A 27243-nucleotide genomic window follows, 5' to 3' on the forward strand; every position below is an offset into this window, starting at 1 on the left:
GATCAATAACCTCAGCTTCTACTTTACAAAACTAGAAAAGGAAGAGCAAATAAAGTATAAAGTGAGCAGGAGAAAAAATAATAAAGATCAAGGCAGAAATCAATGAAATAGAGAAGAAAACAATACGGAGAATCTAAGCAAAGGCTGGTTATTTGAGATTAAAAAAAAGGGGAATTAAACTCCAGCTGGACTAGTCAGAAAAAAGAAAAAAGACACAAAAATTCTCAATATAAGGAATTAGAGACATGGCATCACTACGTATACTATAGGTATTAAAAGGATAAAAGTAACTTTTTATAAATAACTTTATGCCAATAAATTTCACAACTTTGGTAAAATAGACAAATGCCACAGAAGAAATAGACGACATAAACAACTCTGTATCTATTAAAGAAATGGAAGTGAAAAAGTGAAAGTGTTAGTCACTTAGTTGTGTCCAACTCTTTGCTACCCTAATGGCTATAACTCGTCAGGCTCCTCTGTCCATGGAATTCTCCAGGAAAGAACAGTGGAGTGGGTAGCCTTTCCCTTCTCAATGGGGTCTTTGTGACTCAGGGATTGAACCCAGGTCTCCCTGCATTGCAGGTGAATTCTTTAATATCTGAGCCACCAGGGAAGCCCCTAAGAATATTGAAACAGTACTTAAAAGCCTTCCCATATAGAAAACCCAAGGGCCAGATTCACTAGTTAGAAGACATAACACTAATTCTGCACAAGATTAGAAATAATGCATCAGTCAGTTCAGTTCAGTCACTCAGTCATGTCCAACTCTTTGCGACCCATGGACTGAAGAATGCCAGGACTCCCTGTCCATCACCAACTCCCAGAGCTTACTTAAACTCATGTCCATCGAGTTGGTGATGCCATCCAACCATCTCATCCTCTGTCATCCCCTTCTCCTCCCATCTTCAATCTTTCTGCAGCCACTGCTGAGGTTTCCAAATTTGCTGACAAATTGAGTGCAGCACTTTCATGGTATCATCTTTCAGGATTTGAAATAGCTCAACTGGAATCCCATCACCTCCACTAGCTTTGCTTGTAGTGATGCTTTCTAAGGCCCACTTGACTTCACATTCCAGGATGTCTGGCTCTAGGTGAGTGATCACATCATCATGGTTATCTGGGTCATGATGATCTTTTTTGTACAGTTCTGTGTATTCTTGCCACCTCTTCTTAATATTTTCTGCTTCTATTAGGTCCATACCATTTCTGTCCTTTATCGAGCCCATCTGTGCATGAAATGTTCCCTTGGTATCTCTAATTTTCTTGAAGAGATCTCAAGATATAATATGTAAATTCTACATAAATTAGTATTTGCACTAATACCAATTTTACACTGGGAAGAAATGATGCTAATTCTACACAAGATTTTCCAAAAACTTGAAGAGAGAATACTTTCCCAATCATTCTATAAGGCCAACATTACCCTCATACAAAACCCAGACAAAAATATTACAACAAATGAAATAACAAACGAATAACTCAGTTCAGTTCAGTTCAGTCGCTCAGTTGTGTCCAACTCTTTGCGACCCCATGAATCGCAGCACGCCAGGCCTACCTGTCCATCACCAACTCCCGGAGTTCACTCAGACTCAAGTCCATCCAGTCAGTGATGCCATCCAGCCATCTCATCCTCGGTCGTCCCCTTCTCCTCTTGCTCCCAATCCCTCCCAGCATCAGAGTCTTTTCCAATGAGTCAACTCTTCACATGAGGTGGCCAAAGTATTGGAGTTTCAGCTTTAGCATCATTCCTTCCAAAGAAATCCCAGGGCTGATCTCCTTCAGAATGGACTGGCTGGATCTCCTTGCAGTCCAAGGTATTCTCAAGAGTCTTCTCCAACACCACAGTTCAAAAGCATCAATTCTTCAGCACTCAGCTTTCTTCACAGTCCAACTCTCACATCCATACATGACCACAGGAAAAACCATAGCCTTGACTAGACAGACCTTTGTTGGCAAAGTAATGTCTCTGCTTTTGAATATGCTATCTAGGTTGGTCATAACTTTTCTTTCAAGGAGTAAGCGTCTTTTAATTTCATGGCTGCAGTCACCATCTGCAGTGATTTTGGAGCCCCCAAAAATAAAGTCTGACACTGTTTCCACTGTTTCCCCATCTATTTCCCATGAAGTGATGGGACCGGATGCCATGATCTTCATTTTCTGAATGTTGAGCTTTAAGCCAACTTTTTCACTCTCCTCTTTCACTTTCATCAAGAGGCTTTTTAGTTCCTCTTTACTTTTTGCCATAAGGGTGGTGTCATCTGCATATCTGAGGTTATTGATATTTCTCCTGGCAATCTTGATTCCAGCTTGTGTTTCTTCCAGTCCAGCGTTTCTCATGATGTACTCTTCATAGAAGTTAAATAAGCAGGGTGACAATATACAGCCTTGACATACTCCTTTTCCTATTTGGAACCAGTCTGTTTTTCCATGTCCAGTTCTAACTGTTGCTTCCTGGCCTGCATACAGGTTTCTCAAGAGGCAGGTCAGGTGGTCTGGTATGCCCATCTCTTTCAGAATTTTCCACAGTTTATTGTGATCCACACAGTCAAAGTCTTTGGCATAGTCAATAAGATGAATATGTCTCAAATATACATTAAAGCAAAAAAATTTAAACAAAATTTTAGCATATTGAATTCAACCGTATAAAAAGAATAATACAACATGACAAAGAGGGGTGAGTTTATCCTAAGAATGCAAGATTGCTTTATGTTAACAAATAAAATAGTAATTCACTATGTTAGCAAACCAAAGGAGAAAAAACACACAATCACCTCAATAGATGCAAAAACTCACTTGAAATCCAATATCCATTACTGATTAAGAAATATTCTTAGCAAACTAGGAATGTGAAGGAACACCCTCAATCTGATAAAAGACATTTACAAAAATCTATAGCTAGCAACAAGTTCAATGATGAAAGACAATGCTTTCCCACTAAGATCAGGAACAAAACAGGGTTGTCTTCTGTCACCACTTATATTCAATATTATATGTAGATACAAACACTCAAAACATTTTAATGATCAGATTCAACTATATGTAGAAAGGATACTACATCATGACCAAATGGGATTCACCTCAGGGAGAAAAAAAAAATCAATCACTATAATTCATTCAATCAATATAAGTTAAAAATCACTGTAATTCATCATATTAGCAAAAAGAAAACTCAGAGGAATTTATATTTATAAAAAAGTAATAAAGTGAATCCAGATTGGAAAGAAAGGGGAAAAAAGTCTTTTCATAGACAATGTGATTGTTTCTGTAAAAATTCCAATGGAACACACAAATTGTTACAAAAACTAATGAGTTTAGCGAGTTTGCAATAATCTCAGATATGTAGATGACACCACCCTTATGGCAGAAAGTGAAGAGGAACTAAAGAGCCTCTTGATGAAAGTGAAAGAGGAGAGTGAAAAGTTGGCTTAAAACTCAGCATTCAGAAAACGAAGATCATGGCATCCAGTCCCATCACTTCATGGCAAATAGATGGGGGAAACAAGGAAACAGTGACTGACTTTATTTTCTTAGACTCCAAAATCACTGCAGATGGTGACTGTAACCATGGAATTAAAAGACGCTTGCTCCTTGGAAGAAAAGCTATGACCAACCTAGACAGCATAATAAAAAGCATAGACGTCACTTTGCCGACAAAGGTCCATCTAGTCAAAGCTATAGTTTTTCCTGTAGTCATGTATGGATGTGAAAGTTGGACTCTAAAGAAAGCTGAAAGCAGAAGAACTGATGCTTTTGAAGTGTGATGTTGGAGAATACTCTTGAGAGTCCTTTGGACTGCAAGGAGATTAAACCAGTCCACCCTAAAGGAAATCAATCTGAATATTCATTGGAAGGAGTGACATTGAGGCTGAAACTCCAATACTTCAGCCACCTAATGCAAAGAACTGACTCTTTGCTAAAGCCCCTGATGCTGGGAAAGATTGAAGGCAGGAGGAGAAGGGGATGATAGAGGATGAGATAGTTGGATGGCATCACCAGCTCAATGGACATGAGTGTGAGCAAGCTCTGAGAATTGGTGATGGACAGGGAAACTTGGCACGCTGCAGTCCATGGGGTCGCAAAGAGTTGGACAAGAGTGAGTGACTGAACTGAACTGAATAATAACATCAGTATTCAGAAATGAATTTCTGTACTCTAGCAATGAACAACTGGAACTTAAAATGTTAAAATACCACTTACATTAGCATCAAACAGATGAAAAGCTTTCATATTTTCACATTTCATAGGAAGAAATGCGACAAAAGATGAGAAAGTTCTTACACCAGAAATTACAAAACGCTGCTGAGAGAAATTCAAGAGACCTAAATGAATAGAGATACATACTTTGCTCATGGGTCAGAAGACTCAATATTTTCAAGATGTTCTTTCTCCCAAAATTCACCTGTTAGATTCGATGCATTTCCAGTCAAAATCCCAGCAGATTGTTTTCCTTTAGCGTCGAAAAGCTAATTCTAGAAATCATACGAAAATTCAAAGGACCTAGGACTCTGAAAAATAATTTTGAAAAAGAACAATTACAAATGCTAAGTAAAACCAAAAACCAAAAAAAGAAAGTTTTAAAAAAAGCTAGCATGAAATATAATATGATTTGAACAAGTTATATGGTGTAAGAAAGAAGAGTCCACTTGGCCTTGATGCTTGTTTCATTCTTTTTTGAATTGCTCAGATTTAGAGATATTGAATGTTAATCTTTACTCAAAATTCTTTGGCAAATTATATTTGCATAAGTATAAACTGTAAGTCACAAAGTAATTTATTGATTTCAATGTTTAGCATTGATGAACAAATGAAATACAGAAAAATTAATTATATTTACAGAACAAAATGCAAATGTTATAAGCCCTAACGTTGCAAATGTAAAGATAGAAAAGATTAAAACTGAGAGATACAGGTTGAGATTGGATGGAAGTGAGGAGATGGGGAGAGGTGAAGAGTAGTGTGAGGGTGTTATTTCTCTCTTACTGTCTAGTAGAGAATCAAGAGTTACTGCCTACATTGATGGAGCAAGAATTCAAAGGCTAAAGATGGCATTTAAATTTATAATGATAACCAAAAGATAAATGGGAAATAGTATCACTAACAGAGCACATGAAGGGGAAAAGAAATGGAGGGATAGTTTCAATGAATCAGGTTTATTATTGTTCACAACTTGAGGTTAACAGACCTTGGATAAAGTATATACATTAAGAAACAGTGGTTTTTCTTTTAACTGAAACTGAGTTACAATGTTGTGTTAGGTTCAAGTATACAGCAGAGTGATTCAGTTATTCACATATATTTATGTATCTATATGAGTATGGGTAGTTTGAAATAACCTACATGTGAAGCTATTACTCCCCTCTGTGCAGGGACACACATCATAAAACATTCTCATATCCCTGATAGGTATAAACTAAGATATTTTACAAATAGTGATATGTCCAAAATACCATTTGACCTTTAAGTACTGAGGGCAAGGGAGAAAGGTTAAGAACCCCTGGTGAACGCTGTGTGTGTGTGCGCTGTATGTTGTTGTTCAGGCGATAAGTCATGTCCAGCTCTGTCACCCCATGGACTATAGCATGCCAGCCTCCTCTGTCCTCACTATCTCCTGGAAGTTGTGCAAATTCGTGTCCATTGAGTCAGCAGTGCTTATCTAACCATCTCATCCTCTGCCTCCCCCTTCTTTTGCCTTCAATCTTTAATGCGTCAGTTCAGCTCAGTTCAGTTCAGTTGCTCTCATGTCCAACTCTTTGTGACCCCGTGAATCGCAGCACGCCAGGCCTCCCAGTCCATCACCAACTCCGGGAGTTTACTCAGACTCACGTCCATCGAGTCAATGATGTCATCCAGCCATCTAATTCTCTGTCGTCCCCTTCTCCTCCTGCCCCCAATTCCTCCCAGCATCAGAGTCTTTTCCAATGAGTCAACTCTTCGCATGAGGTGGCCATGCACACACATTCACAAATGCCCACTAGATGGCAAACCTACATCTCAGACATTAACCATTACTAGGATGCCCCTTCTGGGCATTTTAATAATACAAGCCAAATTCCTCTAAGGCCACAATACAATATACGGTTTAAGGAGCATACAAATTAACTTTGTGATGATGTTCTTACAAACAATTCCCAGGGATAGAGGCTAAACTTAAAGATCCTCAGTTTCTAGAATCTACTGTGACTTATTTTTCATTCAAGATGTTCCACTAATGCAGATAAATTTAATTCCCTTACTAGACCATCTGGTTTCACATTTAGGTTCAGGACGAACTAACTGTGGGACTAAAGCAAGTGATGAGGCCAGAATCTGACCCCATGTGGATTAACTGCAGAAACTAGGTATTAACCAGGATGCATCTCCACCTCACTGTAGGGTGAACGAGTAGGCAAGGAAGAATGCTTTGGTGTCCCTCCCACTAGTCTGCCTCCCCCTCTGTCCCTGTCTTGACCCCCACATCTCTGCCAGGCTTGGCTGATACTGCCTTGCTCCAAGGTCTTTAGTGACTTCCCACTGCAGAATCAATTCCGGACTAGCACAGCTCTCTCCCACACCCGACCATGTGATGCTTTCCACTCACTGCACAAGTCCTGGTCTCACACAAGTCTGTGTCTCTGGAAATGCTATCCTGTGATCCTGAAAATTCCTCTTCCCTACTATCTGCAGGAGCAATAGTCACTCTTCAAGCCTCCACCAGAGTCACCTCCTTTAAGATAGTCGGGGCACTCTGACTTCAGGGCTTCCAGAGCGACATCTATCTCATGGTATTCCAGTCGCCAGTGTGCCTGGCTCTCTTGCCCACTAGGTGAGTGGCCAGTGAAGGCGTGCATGGAGTCTTTTCAACTTTGTGTCCTCAGCATCAAACCCAGTATCTGGCATGGAGAGAGCACTAAGGAAATTTGAATGGCTGAAAATGAGTAAAAGTTGAGTGTAAATAGACCTCGCAGACTCTTAAAACTTCCAGTCTTCAGGAAGGTAATTCCATCCCGGATCCCTTGTTGAGGTGTGGGAAGGGATGGAAAAGCGAGGGGCCAGAGCAGCCCACTGTGTTACCATCACAGTAACTCCACAGTCACAGTGGCCTCAAAGAGCTGCGTTTCTCTGGTACCCCATCAACATGCTTCACAACATTTAAGTATGCAAAAAGGAGCCTCCCTCCCCATCTCCCATATCCCACCCATCCTCTACAACCGGGTGTAATCTTGTCTATTTTTGTAACTATTCTTCTTAATCTCCATTGGAACTCCTCAGCTGAAGTGAACATTCATTGTATAAAAGTATGGACTAAGAGATAAAGAATCTGCCTGCAATGCAGGAGATGTGAGTTTGATCCCTGGGTCAGGAAGATCCCCTGGAGAAGGAAATGGCAACCCACTCCAATATCTTTGCCTGGAGAATTCCATGGGCAGAGGAGCCTGGTGGGTTAAAGTCCATGGGGTCGCAAAAGAGTCGGACATGACTTAGTGACTAAACACACACAACGTTCATTTCAGTTCAGTTCAGTCACTCAGTCATGTCTGACTCTGCAACCCCATGAATCGCAGCATGCCAGGCCTCCCTGTCCATCACCAACTCCTGGAGTTCACCCAAACTCATGTTCATCGAGTTGGTGATGCCATCCAGCCATCTCATCCTCTGTCGTCCCCTTCTCCTCCTGCCCTCAATCCCTCCCAGCATCAGGGTCTTTTCCAATGAGTCAGCCCTTTGCATCAGGTGGCCACAGTATTGGAGTTTCAGCTTCAACATCAGTCCTTCCAATGAACACCCAGGACTGATCTCCTTTAGGATCAACTGGTTGGATCTCCTCGCAGTCCAAGGGATTCTCAAGAGTCTTCTCCAACACCACAGTTCAAAAGCATCAATTCTTCGGCACTCAGCTTTCTTCACAGTCCAACTCTCACATCCATACATGACCACTGGAAAAACCATAGCCTTGACTAGACAGACCTTTGTTGACAAAGTAATGTTTCTGCTTTTCAATATGCTATCTAGGTTGGTCATAACTTTCCTTCCAAGGAGTAAGCATCTTTTAATTTCATGGCTGCAATCACCATCTGCAGTGATTTTGGAGCCCAAAAAATAAAGTCTGACACTGTTTCCACTGTTTCCCCATCTATTTCCCATGAAGTGATGGAACCGGATGCCATGATCTTCGTTTTCTGAATGTTGAGCTTTAAGCCAACTTTTTCACTCTCTTCTTTCACTTTCATCAAGAGGCTTTTTAGTTCCTCTTTGCTTTCTGCCATAAGAGTGGTGTCATCTGCATATCTGAGGTTATTGATATTTCTCCCAGCAATCTTGATTCCAGCTTGTGCTTCTTCCAGCCCTGCGTTTCTCATGATGTACTCTGCATATAAGTTAAATAAGCAGGGTGACAATATACAGCCTTGACATACTCCTTTTCCTATATAGAAACAATCTGTCCAGTCCTAACTGTTGCTTCCTAACCCGCATACAGGTTTCTCAAGAGGCAGGTCAGGTGGTCTGGTATGCCCAGCTCTTTCAGAATTTTCCACAGTTTATTGTGATCCACATAGTCAAAGGCTTTGGCATAGTCAATAAAGCAGAAATAGATGTTTTTCTGGAACTCTCTTGCTTTTTTGATGATCCAGCGGATGTTGGCAATTTGATCTCTGGTTCCTCTGGCTTTTCTACAACCAGCTTGAACATCAGGAAGTTCACGGTTCATGTATTGCTGAAGCCTGGCTTGGAGAATTTTGAGCATTACTTTACTAGCATGTGAGATGAGTGCAATTGTGTAGTAGTTTGCGCATTCTTTGGCATTGCCTTCTTTGGGATTGGAATGAAAACTGACCTTTTCCAGTCCTGTGGCCACTGCTGGGTTTCCCAAATTTGCTGGCATGTTGAGTGCAGCACTTTCACAGCATCATCTTTCAGGATTTGAAATAGCTCAACTGGAATTCCATCACCTCTACTAGCTTTGTTCGTAGTGATGCTTTCTAAGGCCCACTTGACTTCACATTCCAGGATGTCTGGCTCTAGGTGAGTGATCACACCATTGTGATTATCCGGGTCATGAAGATGGTGCCAGCTAAATATACAGATATTTTCACGAAGAGACTTCTGAGTTCACTTAGACTCTTCCCATTCTGATCATTACAGTAACAGTTTCCAATGCAGGACTGCCTAGCTCTGTCTCTTTTCTATATTGGCTATTTTAGTTTCCTAAGGCAGCTGTAACAAAGTACTACAAATTGGGTGGCTTAAACACCAGAAATGTATTATCTCACAGTCCTGGAGGCTAAAAGTCAAAATCAAGGTGTTGGCCTGGTTGGTTTCTTCTAAGGGCTGTGAGGAAGAATTTGTTCCATGCCTCTCCCAGAGTTCCTGGTCGTTTCCGGCCAGCACTTGGTGTTCCTTGTAGAAGCATCACTCCAATCTCTGCCTTTATCTTCACATGGCATTAGCTCTGTGTGCATGTCTGTGTTCAGATTTTCCCCTTGTCTAAGGATAACTTTCATTTTGGATGAAGGACCCATTCTACTCCATTTTGATCACACCTTAATTCATTGCATCACAACCACTCTACTTCCAAAGGAGGTTCACGTTCTGAGATACTGGAGTTAGAACTTCAACATACGAATTTTAGGGGACACAATTCAACCTATAACACTGGCCATAGATTCTAAAGCAAAGATCAGTACACATCCTTTGACATGGTGTTTGACAAAGGGGCAGAATGCTTGAAATCAAGACTGTCTGGGAAATGTAGGGATTTAGGGAAGATATTTTAAGACTAAATCCAGGTATGTGCATCATAATCTGAAAGGTTTTAAGATACCACAAAATAGATATTCAATTTTTAAAGTTTGAAATACACAGAATTAAGACCAGAAAACTGCAACTGCTTTAAATAATCAGGTCCCACAAAATCTGAAAGGACTTGCCATGAAATTAACTTACTGGGAGATAAATAAACAGATACACACACACAATCTTACTTTGAAAAATAGTACACGATTAAATGAGATTTGTGTGCATTTGACTAGGTTCCTTTAGGATCAGCATGGAGAATTAAATAATTGTGTATGAGGATTGAGAAAAGCAGAATGTTCCCTGAAATATATACAATATTTTTCAAATGTAATTCTTATTACAAACTGGTACCATTTCCCCACCACCACCAACCTTCACAACCTTGGAAATATTTCCAAAAGGTATAATGAAAAACAATAGGAATATATTGTCCAGCTTAAAAATGTTTACAATTGAAGGGATACAATTATATGTTGAGGTAACTTGTATCTGTAACCTATGATAATTCCTGTCCTCAAACTAATTTCTGCATATTTGTTTTCAAGATAGGAGGAAAAACAGCTCTGGGGACATTGGAAATATAAGAAAAGTATGAGCCACAATCAAAACTGCTCCCCTAATTCCCCTCTAATGGCAATATATCTTCAGTATTAGAAAGCTATTTAATGAGAGGCTATCTTACCTTTTCTAAAAATGTTTCCAGGTTCTAAACATTTAAATGTAAAGTAAATCATCTCAAACCATGTGGGAACTCAAACCAATGTGTAAGATATTAACTGAATATATGAAAATAAATAAACTTGTTGTTGTTCAGTTGCTCAGTCATGTCCGACTCTGCAACCCCATGGATTACAGCATGCCAGGCCTCCCTGTCCCTCACCATCTCCCGAAGTTTGCCCAAGTTCATGTCCATTGCATCGGTGATGCCATCCAGCCATCTGATCCTCTGCACCCTCTTCTCCTTCTGCCCTCAATCTTTCCCAGCACCAGGGATTTTTCCAATTAGTCGGCAGTTCGCATCAGACGACCAAAATACTGGAGCTTCAGCTTCAGCATCAGTCCTTCCAGTGAATATTCAGCATTGATCTCCCTTAAGATTGACTGGTTTGATCTCCTTGCTGTCCAAGGGACTTGCAGGAGTCTTCTCTAGCACCACAGTTCAAGGGCATCAATGCTTTGGTGTTCTACCTTCTTTACAGTCCAGCTTTCACAACCGTATGTGACAACTGGGAAGACCATAGTCTTAAGTATACGACCTTTGCTGGCAGAGTAATGTCTCTGCTTTTCAATATACTGTCTAGGTTTGTGATAGCTTTCCCGCCAAGAAACAAACGTCTTCTGATTTCATGGCTGCAGTCACCATCCCCAGTGATTTTAGAGCCCAAGAAGAGGAAATCTATCACTACTTCCACCTTTTCCCCTTCCATTTGCCGTGAAGTAATGGGGCCGGATGCCATGATCTTAGTTTTTTTAATATTTAGTTTTAAGCCAGCTCTTTCACTCTCCTTCACCCTTATCAAGAGGTTCTTTAGTTCCTCTTTGCTTTCTGCCATTAGAGTGGTATCATCCGGATATCTGGGTTATTGATGTTTCTCTTACCTATCTTGATTCCAGCTTGTAACCCATCCAGCCTGGCATTTCTCATGATGTGCTCAGCATATAGGTTAACAAACAGGGTGACAGCAGACTGCCCTGTTGTACTCCTTTCTTAATCCTGAGCCAATCAGTGGTTCCACACCAGGTTCTGACAGGCTTATTGATCCTCATACAGGTTTCTCAGGATAATTGTGTTTTATATGGGACAAGGAGACAGGAAATTTGGAACTCAGCAGTGGAAAAGGACTAGACTGGAAAAGGTCAGTTTTCATTCCAATCCCAAAGAAAGGCAATGCCAAAGATTGTTCAAACTACCTCACAATTGCACTCATTTCACACACTAGCAAAGTAATGCTCAAAATTCTCCAAGCTACGCTTCAACAGTACGTGAACAAAGAACTTCCAGATGTTCAATCTAGATTTAGAAAAGGCAGAGGAACCAGAGATCAAATTGCCAACATCCGCTGGATCATCAAAAAAGCAAGAGAGTTCCAGAAAAACATCCACTTCTGCTTCATTGATTATACTAAATTCTTTGACTGTGTGGATCACAACAAACTGTGGAAAATTCTTCAATAGATGGGAATACCAGACCACCTTACCTGCGTCTTGAGAAACATGTATGCATATGAAGAAGTAATAGTTAGAATTGGATACGGAACAACAGAGTGGTTCCGAATTGGGAAAGGAGTACATCAAGTGTGTATATTGTCACCCTACTTATTTAACTTATATGCACAGTACATGATGGGAAATGCCCAGCTGGATGAAGCACAAGCTGGAATTAAGATTGCTGGGAGAAATATCAATAAGCTCAGATACCCAGATGACACCACCCTTATGGCAGAAAGTGAAGAGGAACTAAAGAGCCTCTTGATGAAAGTGAAAGAGGAGAGTGAAAAAGTTGGCTTAAAGCTCAGCATTCAGAAAACGAAGATCATGGCATCTGGTCCCATCACTTCATGGGAAATAGATGGGGAAACAGTGGAAACAGTGTCAGACTTTATTTTTTGGGGCTCCAAAATCACTGCAGATGGTGACTGCAGCCATGAAATTACAAGACGCTTACTCCTTGGAAGAAAAGCTATGGCCAACCTAGACAGCATATTCAAAAGCAAAGACATTACTCTGCTGACTAAGGTCCATTTAGTCAAAGCTATGGTTTTTCCTGTAGTCATGTATGGATGTTAGAGTTGCACCATAAAGAAGGCTGAGCACCAAAGGACTGATGCTTTTGAACTGCGGTGTTGGAGAAGACTTGTGCAAGTCCCTTGGACAGCAAAGAGATCAAACCAATGAATCTTAAGGGAGGTCAACCCTGCTAAGGGAGACTTAGCACATATGCACCCACGTAAATATATATGTACACCTGAAATAACACAACATTGTAAATCAACTATACCTCAATTTTTAAAAAAATCACTCTCCTTTGTGTATTGTGCACCGGCCTAGACAAAGGCCAAGTTCTAGGCTATTTCCTTATCTTATTTAATCCTCACAACAACCCTACAAGGTTGTTCGATTTAACAGTGGAGGAACTGAGGCTCAGAGAGGTGAAGCAATTTGTCCAGTCCAGGTCAGCCCCAGCCCACAGCCCAGGCACACAGAGATGGTAAGGGGCCTGTGGGGGTCCCGAAGCTTCTCTCTTGTGCCTCTGGAATATTTTTGTCCAGAGGTGTCTGAGTAGGAGCACCGGGCATGTTGAGGAAGGCTGGAATGGACAGGGAGGAGAGTGCGGAGGGAGACCATGGGGCGTTGGGGCCCTGACAACAACTGTGTATGGGGAAAACAATTTTGTTCAACAGAGCTATTTATAGGGATGTTTTTCCTCAGTACTCCCTTCCCCCATCTCCTCCCTTTTGTGTTAAAAGGCTCCTGGCAGATTGGTAAAGGCTTACAGGCAATGCACAGGAAACTCTGGAACACAATGCACGGGGCGGAGACAGGTCCCCACCCACCTAAGAAAATCACTGGTTTCTGTAGTCAGAGACCCTGGGGGAGACCGATGGAGCTGGAACCACGTCTCTGCTCCTTTCACTGAAAGAAAAGAAGGCAGTGTTCCCAAAGGGGTGCGGAACAGAGCAAAGCGGGAAGCAGAGGCAGAATGAGAGGTGGCAAAAGCAAAGAAGACACCAAGACAAATGGAATCCGCCAGACAGCCAAGGCATCGCCTCTCCTGAGGGCGCCCGCATTACATGAGGAGTCTAGCTTTTCCTTCCCAAAGTCTCTGTTCAGTCTGTTGAGGAACTCCCAAGGAACAGAGCAGAGAGTGAGAAAAGCGACCCTAAATCCAGTTGCTCTGAGGGATCCCAGAACTTACTGCTAGGTTCTCAGGGCAAATCCAGCCAGGCCTCCAGGGGCTGCCGCTTCCAGCAACGCCTCCCCACCCAGACATCTGTCCCTCTGGGACACTGAACAGACACCTCCATCCAAATGGAGTCAAATTCAGACTCAGAAACGAAGGCCACTACTCTATATGAAATAATCATCAAGGACCTACTCTGTAGTATGGGGACCTCTACTCAATATTCTGTAATAACCTAAATGGGAAAAGAATTTGAAAAAGAATAGATATATATATAACTGAATCACTTTGCTGTACACCTGCAACTAACACAAAATTGTAAATCAACTATACTCCAACATAAAATAACTTTAAAAAAGAGAGAAATGAACGCCAGACCCTGCAGAAAGTTCAAAGTCAGTATAATGGTGATTCAGCCCAGGGCACTTGGCCCTCCCTCTGGCCTTGTGAAGTCTTTCTCTGCTTGTGACTCTAGGAAGGAAGTTTCCCGCTGCTGTTTGGCAGTGTCCAGTGCCCATGTGGAGCGGGACAAGAGGGTCTTGTGCTGCCTGGTTTGTTCATCTTTCTGAAACACTGAAGATTCATTTAGCCCCACACTGCATTATGGGTCAAATATGGTTTTTAAAACACTGCGCAGGACACAAAAGATCTCCAAACCTCTTGCTTTTGAACAACATTCATTGCAAAGAAATTAGAATACAACTAAAATATTGGAGGAGGAGGAAAATTTATTTCTCAAATAATTTCAAATACTGTGTGCAAATATCTGATCTAATCTCTAGTTTTAACTTCTACCCAGTCCCACATTTTACGCCATCAAAGGGCCTTTCCTCCTGAAAGCTCCGACATGGCCCTTGGCAATTACGTTTAATCTTTCTCTGAAGAATAGCCTTTACCCTGACCAGCCCCCAATCTGATAAACTTGGAGTCTTCTTGGACTCTACCTTCTCCTGCAGCTTGTCTTTTAAATAAAAGTCTGAGGTCCTGAATTAGCACGTAGAGGCACTGATTGATGAAATTTTTTTTTTTTTTTTAAAGTAAGACTTCCTTTTTTATAACTGAAGCTCTGCCGGTGGAGCCCATACATCAGTTCGGGGTGGGGGGTGGCGCAACTTGGGATCAGGACTTTGGGAAAAACCCTCAAGTCATTCCTGCGTGAGATTTTGAGTGAGGCTGGTGGCGGGGGGAGGGGGGTGGTTGGGACTGAGATGGGAGGGAAGGGAAGGGAGCTGATCTGGGTTTGTGCCTGTTGTGACATGGTTTCTCCTCCCTTCCTGGGCTGCTCTGGATGGAGCTGGAGGAGACAGAAGTGTTATAAAAGAGAAAGTCTTTCTTTAAAAAAATAAAATAAAATTGCATTGATCAGTGCCCCTACCTGCTAATTCAGAACCTCAGACTTTTATTAAAAAGACTAGCTGCAGGAGAAGGTAGAGTCCAAGAAGACTCCAAGTTTATCAGATTGGGGGCTGGTAAGGGTAAAGGCTATTTCTTTCTCATTATCCCCTCACCTCTGGCAGCACTCCAACTTTTTCGGCATCAGGGACCCATTTCGTGGAAGACTATTTTCCCACAGACCAGGGAGCAGGGGTAGGGGATGATTTGGGAAAGATTCAGGCACAATACATTTATTGTGCATTTTATTTCTATAATTATTACATCGGCTCCTCCTCAGATCATCAGGCATTAGATCCTGGAGGCCAGGGTCCCCTGCCTTCTGCCCCTTCTACTCCAAAATGCCTAGTTGATGGAGAAGCAACTGAATCATACTCTCAGCTGGGGAACTGACTGTAAAGCTGTGCTCCCCAGTGCTTTCTCATTTATATATTTATTTTTTTGCCCTGAGCAATACAGTTCAGCAACTCTAGGAACTGAAAGGGAACTAAAATACACAATACTTCAGAGACAAAGAGAAGGAGAGAGAATATCATTTATAATAGTAACTATGTCTGACTTTGAACGTTTAAGCTGGGAGTAGGACCATTTAAAGCCTTCTTCCTTCATTCATATCACCTCATCTGCTTGTTCTTAGAAGCCCATTTAGAAGCAAAACTGGCTTTTATGGTTGCAGAGGTGGTAGAACTAAGGGAGGTCAGCTGCCATGTTTCAGGATGTACCACTTGCATCCTAAAGGTTACTCCAGCTTCTAGGCTGGGAAGACTTATTCTTGTTCCTTCTCTCCTCCACTCTGTCCTGTTTGATTATTGTTGTTGTTTAGTTGCTAAGTCATGTCTGACTCTTTTGTGACCCCATGGACTGTAGCCCACCAGGCTCCTCTGCCCATGGGATTTCCCAGGCAAGAATAGTGGAGTGGGTTGCCATTTTCTTCTCCAGGGGATCTTCCCAACCCAGGGATCGAACCCGTGTCTCCTGCATTGCAGGTAGATTCTTTACTGCTAAGCCACCAGGGAAGCCCCCTCAGAGATTAGTAATGTGGATCTCCCTCAACCCCACCAAAGATGTTTATCCAATCTCACTTGGACAATTAGAAGCAACAATTTGCATGATAAACTACATCTGGGAAAACATCCCCATAGCACAGGGCGGTGCAATAACAGAGTTTGGGATACAAAACTTTCTAGAAGCCCTTTTGCTCTGGCCATCCTCATCCTCTATTAGCTTCGGATGCTCAGGGGTGGTTGGGCTCAGACCTCTCTCATGGAGGAAACTCACTGAATATTATCTATCAGTCTGCTAGGGCTGTCATATCAAAATACCATACAGAAGGTGGCTTAAATAATGGAAATTTGGTTTCTCACAGTTATGGAGGATGGAAGTCAAAGATCAAGGTGTCGGCAGGTTTGATTCCTCCTGAGGCCTTTCTCCCTGCCTTGCAGAAGACCACCTTCTCACCTTTTCCTTACCTGGTCTTTTCTTGTGGTACACATTCCTGGTCTCAGTGTCCTAATCTCTTCTCACAAGGAAGCCACTCATATTGGATCATGGCCAAATCAAATAGCCTCATTTTAACTTAAGTGAAAGTGAAGTCACTCAGTTGTTCAGTCATGTCCGACTCTTTGTGACCCCATGGACTATAGCCTACCAGGCTTCTCCATCCATCCATGGGATTTCTCAGGCAAGAGTACTGGAGTGGGTTGCCATTCCCTTCTCCAGGGGGATCTTTCCGACCCAGGGATCAAACCCAGGTCTCCCACACTGTAGGCAGACACTTTACCGTCTGAGCCACCAGTGAAGTCCTATTTTAACTTAACCACATCTTTAAAGGCTGTGGTCCACGTGATCAGATTCTCCAAGCCAGGCTTCAGCAATACATGAACCGTGAACCTCCAGATGTTCAAGCTGGTTTTAGAAAAGGCAGAGGAACCAGAGATCAAATTGCCAACATCCGCTGGATCATGGAAAAAGCAAGAGAGTTTCAGAAAAACATCTACTTCTGCTTTATTGACTATGCCAAAGCCTTTGACTGTGTGGATCACAATAAACTGTGGAAAATTCTGAAAGAGCTGGGCATACCAGACCACCTGACCTGCCTCTTGAGAAACCTGTATGCGGGTTAGGAAGCAACAGTTAGAACTGGACATGGGACAACAGATTGTTTCCAAATAGGAAAAGGAGTATGTCAAGGCTGTATATTGTCACCCTGCTTATTTAACTTATATGCAGAGTACATCATGAGAAACGCAGGGCTGGAAGAAGCACAAGCTGGAATCAAGATTGCTGGGAGAAATGTCAATAACCTCAGGGAGGCAAATGACACCACCCTTATGGCAGAAAGTGAAGAGGAACTAAAGAGCCTCTTGATGAAAGTGAAAGAGGAGAGTGAAAAAGTTGGCTTAAAGCTCAACATTCAGAAAACAAAGATCATGGCATCTGGTCCCATCACTTCATGGGAAATAGATGGGGAAACAGTGGAAACAGTGTCAGACTTTATTTTTGTAGACTCCAAAATCACTGCGGATGGTGATTGCAGCCATAAAATTAAAAGACGCTTACTTCTTGCAAGAAAAGTTATGATCAACCTAGATAGGAATATTCAAAAGCAGAGACATTACTTTGCCAACAAAGGTCTGTCTAGTCAAGGCTATGGTTTTTCCAGTGGTCATGTATGGATGTGAGAGTTGGACTATAAAGAAAGCTGAGCACCGAAGAATCAATGCTTTTGAACTGTGGTGTTGGAGAAGACTCTTGAGAATCCCTTGGACTGCAAGGAGATCCAACCAGTTGATCCTAAAGGAGATTAGTCCTGGGTGTTCATTGGAAGGACTGATGTTGAAGCTGAAACTCCAACATTTTGGCCACCTCATGTGAAGAGTTGACTCACTGGAAAAGACCCTGATGCTGAGAAAGATTGTGGGCAGAAGGAGAAGGGGACGACAGAGGATGGGATGGTTGGATGGCGTCACCGACGCGATGGACATGGGTTTGAGTGAACTCCGGGAGTTGGTGATGGCATGCTGCGATTCATGGGGTCGCAAAGAGTCGGACACGACTGAGCGACTGAACTGAACTGAAAATCTTTAAATGCCCTATCTCCAAATACAGTCAGATTCTGAGGGACTAGGGATTGGGACTTCAACATATGAACATGGAGGGGGCACAATTTAGCTCACACACCCAACAGTCATGACAACACTAGCATCTTTATTTTTCATTATTTATTTGTGGCTGTGCTGCATGGCATGCAAGACCTTAGTTCCGTGACCCGGGGTGGGACCTGTGCTCCTTGAACTGGAAGCAAGGACTGCCAGTGGACTGCCAGGGAAGTCCCAATGCTAGCATCCTTAACCTGGAAAGGGGGAGAAGAAAGTGGGAGAGAAAATGTACCTAGAAGAAGGATGAGCTAACACTTATACCCTAGAACAAAGAATTCAGAGCATATTAACCACAGCCCATGAACAAGGAATTATATGACTATTTAATTGGTCGAGCATGAGGATAGGAGGGAGAGCTCTAAAATTGCTGATTTCTAACTTTTAGTTTTTTTTTCCCCCTGGAGAAGGAAATGCCAACCCACTCCAGTATTCTTGCCTGGAAAATCCTACGGACAGAGGAGCCTGGTGGGCTACAGTCCATGGGCTTGCAAGGAGTTGGACACAACTGAGTAACTGAATACACAACTCTAGTTTCATGGGCCACCTGGGTAAAAGAAAGGCTAAATCACAGGTGACATTAAAATCTTCCAGTACTGGGTGGGGTGGGGGAGGGATGGAGTGGGAGTTTGGGATTAGCAGATGCAAACTCTTATATAAATAATGAAAAACTACAAGGTCCTACTGTGCAACACAGGGAACTATATTCAAGATCCTGTGATATACCATAATGGAAAAGAATCTTAAAAAAGAATGTGTGTATGTATAACTGAATTAGTCTGCTGTACAGCTAAGACAACACTGTAAATCAACTAGACTTCAATTTTTTAAAATCTTCTAATACTTTCAGTCTTCTTCATCTATTTATATACAGCATAGAAGATTGCTTCCTCACTTGGTGAGTCAAAGAAGCTGATGGCACAGTTTGATAAGCATCAGTCTTAACCAACTGCAGATAAGATAAATCACAAGTGCTCAGCCACTCAGATGTGTCCAACTCTTTGCAACCCCGTGGACTGTAACCCAGGGATCAAACCCACGTCTCTTGCATCTCCTGCATTGGCAGGTGGATTCTTTACCATTGTGCCACCTGGGAAGCCCAAGATAAATCATAGAGAAGGACAGAACTCTTCCTTGGGAGTTATATGTGAGCAAAGTGCTTTTTACATCATGATAATCTGCTAAGAGCATAATTTGTATTATCACCAAATAGCTTAATTAGTCCTCCTGTTAACAGTCCTACACTGTCTCCTTGTAACTTGCTTTCTGGGAAATCCTTAGTCCAGTGGAAAAACCCACTGGAACCCAAATCTGACTTCCTTCCACAGACCCAGAAAAAGCTACATATCTTAGAGTAAGGAAGGGGGAAAAGAACAATGGGAAGAGAAAGAAACATAGAGAATGTCCAGGACAAGGGCTAGACGTAAATTCAGCACCTATCACAGGGCTTACTCACCACTGGGGAGAGAGCAAATGGGGAGAGGATGACTTTCTAGCTCCCTGGGTCAGCCTGTCACCATGTAGCTTCATTATCCAACTTGATAAATTGTGAGTTCTTCCCACCATGAGGCCTAGACAGTTAAGAGCTATCAAACAGAGACAGAGACTCACCGTGTACACATTTCAAATAGGTTTTGTTCTGTTGGTCCAGACATAATGGATGCCTTGTCCAGTGCTCAGTATTACCTTGACCCTGAATCCTAAACAATCCGCAAACCCAGCTTATCATGAAGCAGGGGTGGAAAGGTCTCAGGCTGTTCCAGAAGGAAAATTCTGTGCTTGTGGAGTCCCTCTGGTGAGTCCTCAGTAAAGCACAGGAGAATCTTTGGGCTGAGTCAGTCATTAGCTTTATGGTTCATCTAGGAAAACTTGTTTTGTGACTACCTACACCTGCTGGGTTTGATGGTGCTTAATGGGATCTGGTACATATCATGGGAAGTTTTTTAGAATTATTTGTAAATTACTGTTTATTTAACTGGTGAACTTTACTGTCAGAAAGATCATATTTAATAAAAAATATTATGCAATTAAAAATTAATTGATATTGATTAAGGTCCACTGATTAGTCAATATTACTGTATCAATATAAATTTCCTAATTTTAGACTCTGGTTGTATGACACTAATATTTGGGAAAGCTGAATGAAGGTATATAGGAATTCTTTGACTATTTTCTTGTAGAATTTTTTATAAGCTGAAATTATTTCAACATAAAAAGTTAAACAGAATATTTAAAAACCTATAGAAAGATAATTCACAGGACTTGACAATTTATTCCAAACTTGTGTTTAGGGGCTGGACACAGGAAAAGAACAACCCTTCAGCATCTCTCCTTTGCTGCCAAGATGATAAAATGCACTGTAGGTCAGATATAGAGGTCTTTGATACAGTAAACTCCTAAATAAATATTAATAGTAATAATTATAGTCTCATGTGGAGATGCTTCTCTATAAATAAAGGAACAAGTCATTATATTAAATACCCTACCAAATATTCTCCAAGTAGCTTACAAGAAGCTTAGAAACTGCTGTCCTAGAAAAAGAAAACAGGGAGTCATTGAAAAATTTTGAGCAAAGCAGGCAAAGGACAACACCAACAGTTCAGGAAGATTCAACAGGCCTTTAGTGCACAGGATGAAGTGGAAAGAGACCACACTCAGCAAACCCCACTAGGAGTTATTCTAACAATTTAGGAGTGAACGGTCCTCCCTGAATGGGCCTGGAAGGAAGAAGCCCAGAGGACAGGCATTTTGAAGCACTCATCAGTCTGGGCCGGGATTAGACTGAAGGTGGGGGCAGAAAGAGAGAAATGAGTCAGTGGTTACTTGAAGATGTCTCATCAAGATGACTGGCGCAGTGCTGGTGTCACTGAGAGGTTGATGGAAAATGGAAGGAAAGATCACACACAGAGCTTGGGGCGCAAACTCCAGTGGCTCCAGAGGCCAGGCAGGTGCAAAGTGGGGACGACAGGCCATGGTGGGCTTTCAAACTGGACAACTGATGTCTCTAAACAAGGTGGTGGTCCATGGGGGTTGATAGAGCTTGGCATCGGCAGTTCTTGCTATGTGGGAATGCACTTTTGATGTTACCAGATCTTCAATTTCTGCAGGGGAAGCCAGAAATCCAGATCTCATATGTGAAAAATATTAACTCTTTAATGTTGGCGATTAACTTTTTAAAACTTTAAAACATGGCATGTGCTAAACCAAACACATCTGTGGGCCAGATTTGGCAGGCAGGCTATCTATCAATTGTAAGCTCTGACAAAGAGAGAAGGTCAAGGGTCAAAGTTCATAAACTGTCTTGGTGATACATAGGAAGATAAGAGACTGTAATGGGATCCAGTAACTAAAATACTATACCTAAACTTTTTCCAGCCTTCTGAGCTGTATGAATGTCCCTACCCTTCAAGTCTATATATGGATTTGAATTTACACAGGAAATCTAATCTAATCCTCAGATGGTTAAATAATAAGAATTTAAGTGCTTACTGTGTGCTGAGTACACAGAGGTCAAATAATTTCAAATTAAATAGAGAAGAAAACACATGCCCTCCTGAAACCGTGAGACAAATTATGAAATAACCTGGGAGACTGCTTTCTCCATATTAGGTTAGAATATCTGAGTCACCTTAAATCCGAGACTGCCCCCCAAAATCACTTCCATTTAGCAACCTTTGCAATAACGCCTGTGTGTGTGTGTGTGTGTGTGTGTGTGTGTGTGTGTGTGTGTGGTATGCCTGAATCTCTAACCAGAAATCTGATTTCCTCAGCAGTGGTTGCAAAGCGACAGCCTGCCTCCATGCCTCCGTCCGCTTGGGAGGGACTTAGCTGGGTTGGGGGTACCTGGGCGCCGGCAGAGGAGGCTGGGAGTGGCAGGCGGAAAACCGCTTTCCGTCAGGTTTCTCCGCTGGAATCCCTGTCTTTGTTTCTGTCATTACTCTTTAAGTGTTTATGTAGGAGGAGACAGGCACCGAAATAGAAAGTGTCAAAGAGATGATGACAATGAAGATAAAAACAAGGCAGGACATTTTTTTTCAGTCCCACCTAGCCCCATCCAACCAGAAAGCCAGCGCGCCTCCTCTGGCGTCTTCAAAGAGCCGTCGGTGGGGCAGGAAGCGGGCGGTTCGGGCTGCGGGTGCTCCTAGGAGCGCGGCGATTTCCTCCGAGCCGCCCAGTTATCTCCAGAGCCGCCGAGCAGCTCTCCTAAGAGCGCGTTCTCTCCCCCACCCGGTCCTCCTCAACCCACCCACCTACTTCCTCCGGCTCCATACACACACCAGAGCGGAGCTGCCAAAAATTTCCACCCTCCGCCCCCCTCCCTAGCTAACTTCCTTCCAGCATTTCCTGAGCTGGATGATCCTAGGATTTGTAAGACAGGAAAAAAGGAAGGCGTGAGGGCGGGCGAGAGAGACAGGATGCTGGGTTTTCGTCCTACCCAAGCCGTCTGAAGACTGGACAGCGCGCGCCGGGCGGAGGACCCACGGCAGCCCCCCCCGGGCGGTCTCCGCGCCCCTCGCCGCCGCCGGCTGCCCTGCGCTCTCGGCCACTCCCCGGGCTTCGAGAAGGCGGACTCCGGAGAGCTCGCCCTCCCTCCGAAGGAGAGGAAAACACCCGAAGAAGACACCGCGGGAGGCCGTGAAAGTCCCGGGGACTCCAAGTGAGGAAGTGGCACTCCCAGCGCGCCGGCCCGCCGCCGCTGCCAGCTCCGCACGGCCTGCGGCACCGCGGCCCTGGAGGAGCGCGCCGTGGAGTTCAGGCTCCGCGCCCGCGCCGGGCTCCGCGCCCCGCGGGCTCCATGCGCGCTGCCCCGGGGCCCAGGCTCTTCCCCACGCCCATGCGGCCCCCAGCGCCGCGCCGCAGCCACTGATCTAACCTCGCCCCGGAGACCATCGTAGGCGCGGTGCCAAGCAGAGAGGGGAGGGCGAGACGGAGGGGCAACCTCTTTGGGACTAACTCATGAAGAACAAGGGTGCCAAGCAGAAGCTGAAACGAAAGGGAGCCGCCAGCGCCTTCGGCTGTGACCTGACGGAGTATCTGGAGAGCTCAGGACAGGATGGTAAAGTGCCTTCTCCCCCTTCCCCCCACCCCCCACCGCTTCTTTTTGTTTCGGAGCGAGAGAGGGAGACTCTCGCAGGGCGTGTTGCATTCATTTCACAAGTTAATGTATTCCAGGCCTGTGCACTCGTGGTACTTTTTTTAAACAGAAAACATATATGATTCTTAAGGTGCATAACGCTGCCACCCCGACGTGCAGAGGTTATGTCACTCCCTCCGTTTGTGTCCCATGAGCCGTTAATGGGCGGTGCTGCCGCACGTCTGACCGGCTACTCTGGGGGGTGCGGGTGAGGGCGTGAGAGGTCCTGCTCCCAAAACTTGGGTGTCGGAGGGGAAGGATGAGGGCTGGACCTGAGGGATGCTGTTCGGTGGATTTCTCTGGGCACATAATTATGACCGCCTTAGGTGTCCCTCCAGGGCTCTCCAATTTCGTCCGCTCACATCTTTTTTTATTAATGTGCTGGAAGGCAGGGGGTGCGGTGGATCCTGGCTGGGGGAGTGGTTGCACAAACATTTTCTGAATTTCTGAACTGATGCCAAATATATAGTACATCCCTCCCTCCCCCTTCCCAACGCTTCAGACCCTTTACCTCCTCTGGGCTCTCAGAGGAGCATTTGGTGTGTCAGACAAGAAGAGTGTTGTGAAAAGGTCAGAGGGCCTTGATTTTAAAATAGTTTAGGGCATGTAAGAGAATAGGAGAGCCTCTCTGTTTTTAAGGTCAGATTGGAGAAAAAGGAATCCTCCAGAGTAGAGACAATTTAAATATTTGTTGGGGGGAGGGTGAAAGAAAACAATCTAAAACAGAGTAATGGCATTTGAGGTTAGAAGTTTTTAATCATAGGAAAGTTGGGGAAATTGAGCATTAAATGACTCCTTTTGTAAGGTTAACTGGCCCTGCATTTATCCATGACAAAAAGGCCTTGTCTTCAGAAACTTAAATGAGAGAAGAAAAAAATCCACTATATGGGCCTTGTGTTTATACATAGATAGATACAACAAAGGGGGGAAACTGAAGGGCTAGCTGGGCAGAATAATTCTGCCTCCAGGAAAGTAATCTCAAAAACTATTTGATTAGCTCATATCAAATGTGCGTCTCAAAAACAGAGTAGTGCTTTTGTTTCTATTTTTTTTTTTAAGCCTCAGCACCACCTAGTAATTTGCAGTGGTGTGATATTCCTGTGGTATTCTTGAGTTCAGAGGCTGCCGTGTCTTTTGAACAAATGAATGGCTTAGTATTTTACAGCTTGAGGGACCACAGGTTTCAAAACTGCCTCTTTTAAAACTGGGACACAACGGAGTCAGTTCATTTAATCCCATCCAGCAATCTAGAGAGGTAGATTTGAAATAACATCCTTGAATTGATTTTTTTTTTTTTTGAGAACTCCAAGTATGCATCTTAACCACTACCATCAGGCGTTCAGAATGAAATGTTTTCCTCCACCTGTTTTCAGCAGGGGGACTTCAGGGTCTTGTCCGGGTTCACTTATGAATGTTCCCACCAAGTGGATGTTAAACTCTGGGCCCTCACTCCAAAGCTAAGAGGTACATGGAGGTGCTTCTTAGCCCTGCCCTGTTCTGACCATGTCACAGATCCTAGGATAAGCAAAGAATCCCAGGGTTCTGTGAAGACACCTCAAAGGCAGCCTTAAACAGTTCCTCTTTCACTTGATTTATATTTTGAGTTTTCATATATGTTTTGTTGGGGGGGGGGATAGAGGGGGATACTGCTTAAAGAAAAAAGATGTTAAAACCAGTACCCAGTGCATCCTGCCCTGGGGAGAAGGGGGGAAGCCCAGAGAGGTAAACTGACCTGCCTAAGGTCATACAGTCAGTCATGAAGGGTGCAGAGGTCTCTGGCCCACTTGGCTCCTTTCCCCTCCTTGGCTTCCTTGTCTAGGCCAACATTCTCCTCTAATGATTTTTTTTCCCCCTAAATTGAAAGCAGACAGTCCTGCCCCAGAATCAGCAAGCTTTCAAGGCTGACATACCTGAATAAAGTTCAGCTTTGAAAGAGAAGGAAACTGACCCACTTAATGACCCACCATTATTGTGCCACATAGGAATTAGGCTTGCCTAATAAGCGCTTATGTAAAATGAGAATAATTAGGATTTCTTCTCTCTCATATCTAGAACTAGTTAGGCAGTTGTGTCATTTTCTTTAGAGGGTAGCATCAATAAATAGCGTGGAGGCTAATTGTTTTCTCTAAAACAATGTGTCCTCCTCATGACTGTTCTGAAACATGCATTGGTCGGCCTCCAGGGAGGAAAAACTGACTTAGGCAGTGTTCCTTTGCCCATGACCTTGGAAGTTCAGCCCAGAATACTGAGGGTGACAGGTAACTAGGATCTAGAAGGCTGTCACGAAATTAACATTGTGCATGCTAAGTCACTTCAGTTGTATCAGACTCTAGGCGAACCAGTGGTCAGCCCGCCAGGCTCCTCTGTCCATGGGATTCGTCAGGTAAGAATACTGGAGTGGGTTGCCATTCTCTCCTCCAGAGGTTCTTCCCAACTCAGGGATCGAACCCCAGTCTCCTCTGTCTCTTGCACTGGTAGGTGGGTTCTTTAGCACTAGCACCACCTGGGAGCCCCAAAACTAACATCACAGTTCCTCAAACTTTGGAGGTCAAGGATGGAATGAGACAGAAAAAATGGATTCAGGTCTGGGTGCACAGGAGAGATGGGAAGAACAGAGATGTGGGGGATCCAAGAAAACCCCTGTGTCGTTGGGGGGAGGGAGGGAAATCTCTGAGCTAGGGTACAAGACAAAGGTGGTTGGTGACAGTTAAATGTTCTCAGGTCACCTGAACATGGGGAATTTACACCCCTGGACTGAGCAGAGAGGAAAAATGTCATTCACCTTTGCAATTTGCAGTAGCTGAGTCCTGCTGCATTCAGTTAAACAAATCTGATGGGGCAAGATGTTTAGGTGACAAATAGGTGTTCATCTTTGAGCAGATGTTGCTTGGGGCCAGTTTCGTCTTTAATCTTTAGGAGGCTGATGAAAAACAGAAACCTTTTCTTAGGAAACACTCACAGAGACACACACAGATAATGTCCTGTGTACAGTTTCTGTGGGCATCCACACAGATGCCAGGTTCAGATCCTGCTGTTGACTGTCCCCAGCTGCAGACAGAGCTGATGCAAATGGCCAACTTCCCCCTTTTGCTTCTACGGCCACTTTTCTCCAGCCTGGTGAGAACACCCAAGAATGGGGTGAAGTTGCTCCTGGGCAACCTGGCCAGCTTTTCTCTCACTTACCCTCCAGCACAGTGGCTGCTGCCCCAACCCCCAGCTCTCCCCTGGGAACCAGATAATATTCTCTTCCTGTCTGGAATAGATCATCCCTTCCTCACTGCTGATGCTGAAAACAGTCGTTTTCTTTTTCTTCTTTTTGACCACTGACTAAGAAGACCCTTGCTTGCAGCTATGTCATGAAAACCACAGCATCGTATCGCCTGCAGTTGAAAGGCTGTGGGCGAAGCCCTGTGAGACCAGCACGCATCCAAGAGCATTTCCTACCTCTCCCCTCTGGGCCGAGTGCCTTGGGTCTTCTCACAGTGCCTGGAAACATTGGGGCAAGGAGTCAAGGGACCAGTTAGAGAGCATTACAGGAAAGCTGTCTTCTATTCTGTCTCTATTCTGGTTGCACTCTCAGAGCTGAGGGCTTCCTCACTCTCCCCAACAGTCTCTGCCATCTGACTCACTCCTGGGTAACCACTGTCGGGGTGGTGGTTTGCCATGATGGCAGCACAACAGAACCATGTGGGGAGCCTTAAGAAAAGTTGATGTCTGGGCCTCCTCTCAGAACAATTAAATCAGGATCTCTTGGTGCATGGGTATGTTTTAAAAGCTTCCTAGATGATTCTTCTGCAGGAAAAGTTGAGAACCACTGCTTATAGTGCAGGGATTTACAGATCATTTAGTCTCTGGATAATCAGCCTTGACTATTCAGAAGGTGC

General features: G+C 43.6%; 1 protein-coding gene across 1 annotated transcript in view; it reads left to right on the forward strand.

Annotated features, from left to right (window-relative positions):
- ARHGAP31 (Rho GTPase activating protein 31) overlaps positions 22939-27243 on the forward strand; it is a 121643-nt gene continuing 117338 nt past the window's right edge. Inside the window, exon 1 of the mRNA XM_005674953.3 lies at positions 22939-23281. Coding sequence (XP_005675010.1) covers positions 23182-23281 — 100 coding nt within the window. The 5' untranslated portion in view covers positions 22939-23181. The remainder of the gene's footprint in view (positions 23282-27243) is intronic.

This window comes from Capra hircus, chromosome 1, assembly GCF_001704415.2.
Source record: "Capra hircus breed San Clemente chromosome 1, ASM170441v1, whole genome shotgun sequence".
Taxonomy (NCBI): domain Eukaryota; kingdom Metazoa; phylum Chordata; class Mammalia; order Artiodactyla; family Bovidae; genus Capra; species Capra hircus.